The 9,729-nt window shown below is 41.9% G+C and overlaps 1 protein-coding gene across 1 annotated transcript in view; it reads right to left on the reverse strand.

Annotated features, from left to right (window-relative positions):
* Positions 1–8,151: 8,151 nt before the first annotated feature.
* LOC103516040 overlaps positions 8,152–9,729 on the reverse strand; it is a 3,544-nt gene continuing 1,966 nt past the window's right edge. Inside the window, exons 2-3 of the mRNA XM_017446879.1 lie at positions 9,184–9,422; positions 8,152–8,773 (exon numbers count right to left, since the gene is read on the reverse strand). Of these exons, the coding sequence (XP_017302368.1) occupies positions 8,577–8,773; positions 9,184–9,422 (436 nt within the window). The 3' untranslated portion in view covers positions 8,152–8,576. The remainder of the gene's footprint in view (positions 8,774–9,183; positions 9,423–9,729) is intronic.

Below are 9,729 nucleotides of genomic sequence, written 5' to 3' on the forward strand. Positions count from 1 at the left end.
GGATTATAGGGAGAAAAGTTTCGTACAGGAGAGGGATTTTTGGGAGAGGAGGAGAGGTAATTTGGGCAGAGGGGGTTGGTGTACCAGAAGGAAAGATTATTTTGGTTTTAAATATTTCATGAAACATTGAGACATTAAAGCAGTGATACCCAACCTGTGCAGAGGAGAAACCAGCTTGAAAATAATAATAATAATAATAATAATAATAATAATAAGAGAAAAGTCGTATGATGTTCACACCAGATTATTTTAAAACAATTGTTTTTGAGTTTTTTTTTTTCTTTTTGCTCGTGAACTTTTTGAGGTTTTGAATAATATCCTCCAAAGACACTATGGTCAAAATTTACACTATAAAGTATAAACTTTACTGAAGATGTCTTACAAAGGGATTTGTAACAACGGAGTACTTATATTCTCGAGATTGAAGGACAGGAATGACACGATAGAACAAAGGCAGTCATTTCGAGAACGAGAAATCAAAGTCCCGTCCGGGGGGGGAATCGATCCTGTGACCTAGCGCTTACAAGGCAGACGCGCTACCAAGCTAGCCACAAGATACGTACATCGATATATCTATGAATTTGGCCCCGAAATTTGAAACTCAATTTTCACATGAGGGTCAAATGTCTTTCATCCGATTTTTTTCCGAATGTCCTGTAAGCAATGTAATTTAAATGAGAGTGTTACCACCACAGATGGACGTCACGATTTTTTTCCGAACGACACAAAATTCTAGGCAATGTACCTAATTTAAATGAGAGTGTTCCCACTACGCACGACACAATTTTTTCCCGAACGACAAGTTTGAAAGGGCCTTATCAGTTGGGTATTTACGGTCCTTTTTTCCAGAGTTAGTTCCCCAATTCACCGAACTAAATGATCCTATCGAAGAGTTCGGGATAACAAAATAATGGGAACATTATAGAAGCTGCTGATATTAGGGAAAGATTATACTCAGGGATGGGTTGGGTAGGTGTGGGTGGGTACTTAGGTGGGTGGTTAGATAGGTTGGAGAGGTAGGTATACTATTCAGTTAGGTTGGAAAGGTAGGTAGGTGGTTCGGTAATAAGTAGAAGTGGGGTGGGTAGGTGGGTAGAAGTTCGGGGTGGGTAGGTAGGGGTTCGGGGTGGGTACAGGGAGATAAACTCGTTCCCTGCAGTCATGGCAGAATAAATAATCCCGCTCAAAATTTTCCACGGAACACCGCCCCCTTTGGAAATATCAGATCAGCGATTCCCAACCTGGGGAGCGACGGAATCATCCCCAAGGTGCCCGCGGGACGTCTACAGTCGAATGCGAACAATTCGGAATCGTTCGTTCCGAAGTCAGGGACGTATAAGCATTGCAAAACCAATTAGGTAAGCAAAAAAAGTTTATATTTTGGAGGTTATGCAAAATTTAAACCCCTTTTTAGTGTATATAACATTCTAATTCAATGTTAGAACACTTTAATAAATACAAATAAAAAAAACCCCTTTTTTGAGAATAAGGCTATGAAAGAGGTTCACTTTAATCTCGATTTGGACGAATCGTTGCATGTGGGATTTCCACATTGTGGGAACATGCGAAAAATTTTCTGTCAGCATTAGCCCCCTAGCAGAAATCTGGTTTGCCAGGACTACGTTAAGGGTTGGGAACCACTGATGTAAATTGTAGACTGAAGAGGAATAATAGCAACCTAATATGTACCTATGTATATACCTACAATATTAAAATAAAGAATGCTGCCAAACATCATTTTGACTTTGTACGGAAATTTGTCTGCTGTTCTATAGGGAACCCTTCCTCTCTTTCTCTCACTCCTTTTCTCCCTCTCTCTCTCTCTCCCTCATTCTCCCTTTCTCTTTCTCTCTCCTTTTTCTCTCGTTCTCCGCCCTCCTCTCTCTCTCTCTCTCTCTCTCTCCCTCATTCTCCCTTTCTCTTTCTCTCTCTCTCCTTCATTCTCCCTTTCTCTTTCTCTCTCCTTTTTTCTCTCGTTCTCCCCCCCCCTCTCTCTCTCTCCCCCTCATTCTCCCTTTCTCTTTCTCTCTCCTTTTTCTCTCGTTCTCCGCCCTCCTCTCTCTCTCTCCCTCATTCTCCCTTTCTCTTTCTCTCTCTCTCCTTCATTCTCCCTTTCTCTTTCTCTCTCCTTTTTTCTCTCGTTCTCCGCCCCCCCCTCTCTCTCTCTCTCCTTCTCATCTCTCCTTTATTTTCTCTCTTTCCCTTTCAACCTTTTTCTCTTTATCTCCTCTATCTCCCACTCTCTCTCTCCCCACCCTTGATTCTCGATTGACATTGATGGACAATAGAACGGTATGGTACTCATAATATGATTTGGTATGACGGCTGGTATGTAAATTCCCCCGAAAATGAAATTGACTACCTGAGTCTCAAATGGTAAACTCCCCCGAAATGTGTACTATATGTAAATTCGGGCGTTTGTCGATTCCCCCGAATTTTTGATTTGTTTCTATTTCCGGTGTTCTATTCCCCCGATGAAATATTTGGGTAGCCATGGTCTTTCTCTTCCCTTTTCTTCATATTCTTCTTATTCTTTCCTCTCCTCCTCCTTCTTCTTCCTCTTCCTCACAGTCTTCTTCTCCCTCTTCCTCCTCTTCTTACCTGGAGGACCATTGGACACATAGACACAGGACGACGTCAGAATGGTTAACTTCTTCTCCGGATGGAAGTGGGCCGTCACCTCAGCAGACAGGGCATTCTTACAATGATTAATAGATTGCTCGTTACCGGGTATGCACAGCTTGGCCTTGGTGAGATTAGTGGCCTCGCTGGGCGGGGGCTGCTGTGACCTGGACTCGTCCACCAATGAGAAGAGAGCTGAAAAGAGGGGGTTAGTTAGGCTCTTCTTGAAAAAATCCTTCAATTATTTTTATATATTATTATTACTATTTTTTTAGAGGTTTGATAGAGGGAACTGTAACTGTTAAGGTCTTATCGTCCCGAAAGCGAAGACAGGATAGGAGAAGGCCAGCCGTCTCTTCGTGAACAGCAGACTGTGGCTACCCTCCAAATTAAATTAGGGTGGCCACTCACTATCACTACCTGATAGTGAGTGACCTACCTACACCTGATCAGGTCCGCCTGTCAGGTCTACCTGAGAGTGTGTTCTAACTGATACCTAGTAAGTGGCTGGCTGTAAAAAAGGGTCTTTTTTTTCAATCGGGCCCGAGTGTTTACCACGTCATTTGGCATAGAAAGTAACGAACTAACAAAATTTCATACATATATTAAACTTACTTAAAATGGCCATAACAAGAAACTGCCGTCCATCCATGATGATAACTGGTAATAATAATGAACCGGTTTTCAGTCTTCAAGATTTAAAAGAAGGCAACTGACTGAAAAATGTTTTACTACTGTGATTTTTATCGCGTGAAATTCGCGTTTTAAATCCGTTTTTCTCGTCACTAAACACCTCAGCAGTTATAATTATAACTGAATGTGACGTTAAACCGACACAATATTTCGGTATACCTACGAGTACATATTAAAATGTAAAAAAAAACTCTTTTCACCTGTAGGTATCTACAGATCTGTGTGTTTTTTTTCTTTTCTTTTTTTTTTTTTTACTGTATGTACAGGTTTTTTCTCTAAAATATTCTGAATCAATATGGCAAAATATACTAATATGTAGGTATAGGTACCTAGATAAATACTCGTAGACATTTCCAGTGGCGTGTACTGCGAATTATAGAAGGGGAAGCGAAATGACAAACCCATAGTAGGTATGCCCCTTTACTCGTCGTCTGCCTTTTTTTATGATTTTGTAGAATTTCTAGGGCCATTCTGTTTCGAATTTTTTGCAAGTGAGTGCATTTCATATATTTTACAAGCTGTTCATACTTATACCTCGTTGCTGTTATTATAACTTCTCTCTATCTCTCTCCCTCCCTCTCTCTTTATCTCCCTCTCTCTCTCTATTAAACTTTTTATTAATGTTTAATTAAATCATACTAGACAGACACAAAACAAACAGAAAAACACTCCTCTCTCCCTCTCCTCTCTCTCTCCTTCCCTCTTTTTCTCTATCTCTCTCTCTCAACAAGTTCAATCTAATAATAATCTCTTATTCTTTCTACCTATTTCGTTTTCTCTCTCTCTCTCTCTCTCTCTCTCTCTCTCTCTCTCTCTCTCTCTTCTTTTCTCTCTCTCTCTCTCTCTCTCTCTCTCTCTCTCTCTCTCTCTTCTCTTTTCTCCCCCTCTCTCCCTCCCTCCGTTTCTCTTGTTCTATTCTACCCCCTCTACACTTACTCCCTCTTCTCCTATTGCTATTCTCCTTTCAGCGTTTAAACTCTCTCTCTCTCTCCTTCCTTTTGCTTTTCTCCCTCTCTCCCCCTCCTTTTTATTTTCTCTCCCCTCCCCCTGGGGAGGATTTAATAGGGTGTAATAACCCCCACCAACACGAGCTCTAGGTAATAAAAACACGGCCATTAAATACCATGACACAAACAAAATCTAATTTCGAAACTTAAGCCTGGGCCTTATTCTATGAATGAGGACTCTGAACTCGGTCGGCACTTTATTTAAACTAAATCTAATTTGGAAACTTAAGCCTGGGCCCTATTCTATGAATGACGACTCTACACTTTTATTTAACTAAATCTATTATTAATTAGATTCATATTAGACACCCAAATTAGATATTGGCTTACCTTATTTTATAGTTGACTAGGGTTCTTAGTTGGGGATTATTATTTACACCGACTCGAGTTTCGCCTCACTCGTAGGCTTTTTCAAGATGACTGAGGTTGGTTTGTTGTTGTTTGCGTAGGTGTTGGGCGTGCATTGTGATCTTGAATCAGCTGTTCAGTAGCATCAGTCAGTCAGTCAGTCAGTCAGTCAGAAGAAATTTGAATCTAAACGCGGTAATAGACACTCTTCCATCTTTAGTCTATGCTACTGAACAGCTGATTCAAGATCACAATGCACGCCCAACACCTACGCAAACAACAACAAACCAACCTCAGTCATCTTGAAAAAGCCTACGAGTGAGGCGAAACTCGAGTCGGTGTAAAGAATAATCCCCAACTAAGAACCCTAGTCAAATAGAAAATAAGGTAAGCCATTAAAAAGAGGTTTGACAGAGGGAACTGTAACTGCTATGGTCTTATCGTCCCGAAATCGAAGAGAGAAGGAAGACAGGAGAGGAGATAGCCAGCCGTTCCGAGAACGAATCTTATCCCATCATGATAAAATCCGCCCCGGGCGGATTTTACTTTCCTTATCCTATAGGGAGCTGACTTTCTGATTATGTATAGGATAATGAAAGTATAAAATAGTATTGCTGTCAGTTCTAGGTTGACTATGGACCGTTCGATTTTTTTAATAAGGTGTAGAATTCGTAGATTCGAGTTTCAACATTCATGTGTTTTCTCAAACTGCAGAATGACAAACTAGCCTACTAGCGATCCTAGGCCAGCCATTCACTATCAGGTAGACCTGACACTAAATCTAATTTGGAAACGGAAGCCTGGGCCCTATTCTATGAATGACGACTCTGAACTCGGCACTTTATTTAAACTAAATCTAATTTGGAAACGGAAGCCTGGGCCCTATTCAATGAAAGACGACTCTACACTTTTATTTAACTAAATCTAATTTGGAAACTTAAGCCTGGGCCTTATTCTATGAATGACGACTCTGAACTCGGCCCGTTATTTAACTAAATCTAATTTGGAAACGGAAGCCTGGGCCCTATTCAATGAAAGACGACTCTACACTTTTATTTAACTAAATCTAATTTGGAAACTTAAGCCTGGGCCTTATTCTATGAATGACGACTCTGAACTCGGCCCGTTATTTAACTAAATCTAATTTGGAAACTGAAGCCTGGGCCCTATTCCACGAACGAGGACTTTACAAAATCTACTTTCGAAACTTAAGCCTGAGCCCTGTTCCATGAACGAATCTAGACCATGCACTTTTATTTATACAAAATCTAATTTTTGAAACTTCTGGGAAACTCTCGCACTCCTCACAAAAAGTATAATAATTTTTTTTTTTTAAGAGGTTTGACAGAGGGAACTGTATAACTGCTATGGTCTTATCGTCCCGAAATCGAAGAGAGAAGGAAGACAGGATAGGAGAAAGCCAGCCGTTCCGAGAACAGTCTTATCGTCCCGAAATCGAAGAGAGAAGGAAGACAGGATAGGAGGAAAGCCAGCCGTTCCGAGAACGAACATTATCCCCGCCCCGGGCGGGAATCGAACCCGCGGCCTAGCGCTTACAAGGCAGACGCACTACCAACTAAGCTAACTAGGCTGGTCCCGGGCGGGAATCGAACCCGCGGCCTAGCGCTTACGAGGCAGACGCACTACCAACTAAGCTAACTAGGCTGTCATAAAATATAAAGAAGAAACCCATTACTCCTAGACCCCTTTAAATCACCACCTTACACTTTTTACCGTATATATTGGTACCTACTCCACGCGCAGAAAAGACAAATAGTCACACAAATACCTACCTACCTACTTTTTTTTGAAATAGGTATAGGTACCTTCACTATACATATTTGGTGACTGATAAATGATTGACGATTTTAAGCAATGTGCTGGCAAAAATTACAATTTTATAGGTAGGAGCCTACCTAGGGTTGTGATTGGGAAAATATTATTATTAAAAAGTCGATTCCTACGTAAAATGTTGTGAAAAGTCCAAATCTGAGGTCAAAACTCCGAAAAAGTAACTTTAAAAGGTCGAAAATTCAATTGCTGTTCTAATGAAAAGGTTCAAAGAGTTGTGACGTCAGATTTCACGTCAAAATGCGCAGAAACGCTTGCGCACAAACAAACGAAGCGGGAGTTGTGAATTGAGACGTCATCGCCTACGGGAGCGTATGCCGTGACGTCAAACTTTACGATTTACCGGTATTTTTTAAATCGATTTATCTCGGGATCTAGAAGTCGTAGAAGAAAAAGAAAAATTCCGTTGGTTCTCATTTTTCCTGCTCTATGACTTTGAAACATCACCCAAGTAAGCGCAACTGATCTATTACAGATTAGATACTAGATATCTATAGCCACCCACTGTTTGAAGGTAGAGATGTAGAAAATGCGCTAGGTAGGTACCGATCAGCCCCTAGTGGAAATCAAACCTGCGAGCTTGCGCGCACTTACAGGACAAACTCGCTAACCTCCAAGCTGACTAGGCTGGCTGGAGAGAGAGAGAGATAGAGAGAAAAAAGAGAGAGATAGAGAGAGAGAAGTTGTTTTCTAGCTTACGTAGGCGTCTTTTTGGCGTGTACTCTTCTCTTTAGAAAATTAGCCAAAATTGTTATATTGACGAAAGATAGAGGGAGAAAGAAAGGGAACGAAAGAGAGAGAGACAGGGAAAAAAGGGAGGGAGAGATGAAACATTTTGGGGCCTCTAACCTAGAAAAGGGGAGGGATAGAGAGAGAGATGAAATTTTTGGAGGTGCCCCCTCCCCCCTAGAAAAGGGGAGGAAAGGAGGCGTTGAGTATTTAAGCGTAAAAGTTACAGAGCATCCACCAGGGAGAGAGAGAGAGAGAGAGAGAGAGAGAGAGAGAGAGAGAGAGAGAGAGAGAGAGAAATTAGTGAAAATTGAGGACTTTGAAGGAAATAGGGAAGAGAGAGAGAGAGAAAGAGAGAGAGAGAGAAGGGAGAGAGAGCTACTGTGTGAGAGGGAGAAAGAGAGATAGGTACCTACATAATGAACGAACCTTTCATTAGCGCTAAGGAATTAGCATAGGCGGCGATAGGGGGGGGCTTGTGTGGGGATTTTCCGGCCTTCGTCTTCTTCCTAACCCGCCGTTCCCCCAACCCACAACCTGTTAAATTTGAATGGGGAAAAAAGACTATTTCTTTTGTTTGTTGATCTGTATCAATTTTAACTTTACGATTGGATGGTGGTGTTATCGATGATAATTTCTGAATAAATATGATGACTGAATCTAAATCAAAATGAATAAATTCTTTGTGATGAAATTTTTTCAAGGGGTTTGACGTCTCTGTATGACTGCAGAGATTCTCTTAAGTCGAGTTTTACTGTTTTACCACCGTGGATTGCTATAACTAGGCTGGCTCAACCAATAGGTATTAGACGTAGTTCGCTGCATTTCACATTCTGTAGCTAAGCCCATAATTTACGCACTGTAGATAAGCCCATCATCATTTACGTGATGTAGACTAAGACTTTTGTATTTCTGAATTGCGTAAGGTTTTCATGTTAATACATAGTTGACCGTCCGTCGAACGATGTCGACTGAACCGTCCACACTGCCTCGACAACATAGATTCACCTCGTCGATCGACGGCCGGTCGACTACGTGTGGACACACATACATATACGTAGAATGGAGCTCTGCCTATGCTCTCCGCTCCACTTTATTTTTCGACCGCGCCAATTAGAAAGGAGTCTCGCTAAGTTTGTGGGTTGTTTATGGTCTCCAAAGTAGGCTTCCACTGGGATGCCATCTCAAAACACGATTTTTCTCCGAACGACACAAAATGTCCTCGTAGAAATGTAGACAATGCAATTTAAATAAGAGTGTTTTCACTTCACAGGACACGATTTTTTTCCAAACCAGGGAGAACGGGCCTTAATTCGACTGCTCTACTTAGAGAGGAGTCTCGGTAAGTTTGGGCTGTTTATCGTCTCCAAAGTACGCTTCCACCAGGATACCATCTCCTGGAGCCTTGTTATCATTGAAGAAGTGAAAAGTGACCAGGTCCTCCTGTTCATCAGGATTGGGTAAGCTGTAACCATGCATGCTACAGCGGATGGGACTGGTGGGCTGACCATTGGCGCCCTTGACTGAACATGAAACAGAATGTGGACGAATAGAGATGAGAATTCGATATCTTATTGGATCACATATACCTAAATGGTCCGCCATTCACGATGATTTTTATCGCTTGGGATGATCGATGAGTCGAACTTATCGGACAGAAATTCCCCCACTCACGATGAGTTCTTTGCTGGGATCGAACCCGCGCGTTACTGTGTGCCAGTCAAGTGTCAGCTATATGCCACTTTCAATGAGGTTATTTTGGATTGACTATTCACCTCTTTCTTCTTCCTCCTCTTCCTCTTCTTTTCCTCCCTCTTTTTCTTTCTCTTCCTTTCACTTTTCTTCATATTCTTCTTTTTTTTTCTTCTCCCCCTCCTTCTTCTTCCTCCTCCTTCTCCCTCTTTCTTCCTTCCCCTCTTCCTCCTCTTCTTACCTGGAGGACCATTGGACACATAGACACAGGACGACGTCAGAATGGTTAACTTCTTCTCCGGATGGAAGTGGGCCGTCACCTCAGCAGACAGGGCATTCTTACAATGATTAATAGATTGCTCGTTACCGGGTATGCACAGCTTGGCCTTGGTGAGATTAGTGGCCTCGCTGGGCGGGGGCTGCTGTGACCTGGACTCGTCCACCAATGAGAAGAGAGCTGAAAAGAGGGGGTTAGTTAGGCTCTTCTTGAAAAAATCCTTCAATTATTTTTATATATTATTATTACTATTTTTTTAGAGGTTTGATAGAGGGAACTGTAACTGTTAAGGTCTTATCGTCCCGAAAGCGAAGACAGGATAGGAGAAGGCCAGCCGTCTCTTCGTGAACAGCAGACTGTGGCTACCCTCCAAATTAAATTAGGGTGGCCACTCACTATCACTACCTGATAGTGAGTGACCTACCTACACCTGATCAGGTCCGCCTGTCAGGTCTACCTGACGCCTCCTCCGTCCTTTTCTCTCTGCTAATAGTCGAATGCTTGTGTGAG

This window comes from Diaphorina citri, unplaced genomic scaffold (genome assembly GCF_000475195.1).
Source record: "Diaphorina citri unplaced genomic scaffold, Diaci psyllid genome assembly version 1.1 scaffold50, whole genome shotgun sequence".
In the NCBI taxonomy this organism is placed as follows: domain Eukaryota; kingdom Metazoa; phylum Arthropoda; class Insecta; order Hemiptera; family Psyllidae; genus Diaphorina; species Diaphorina citri.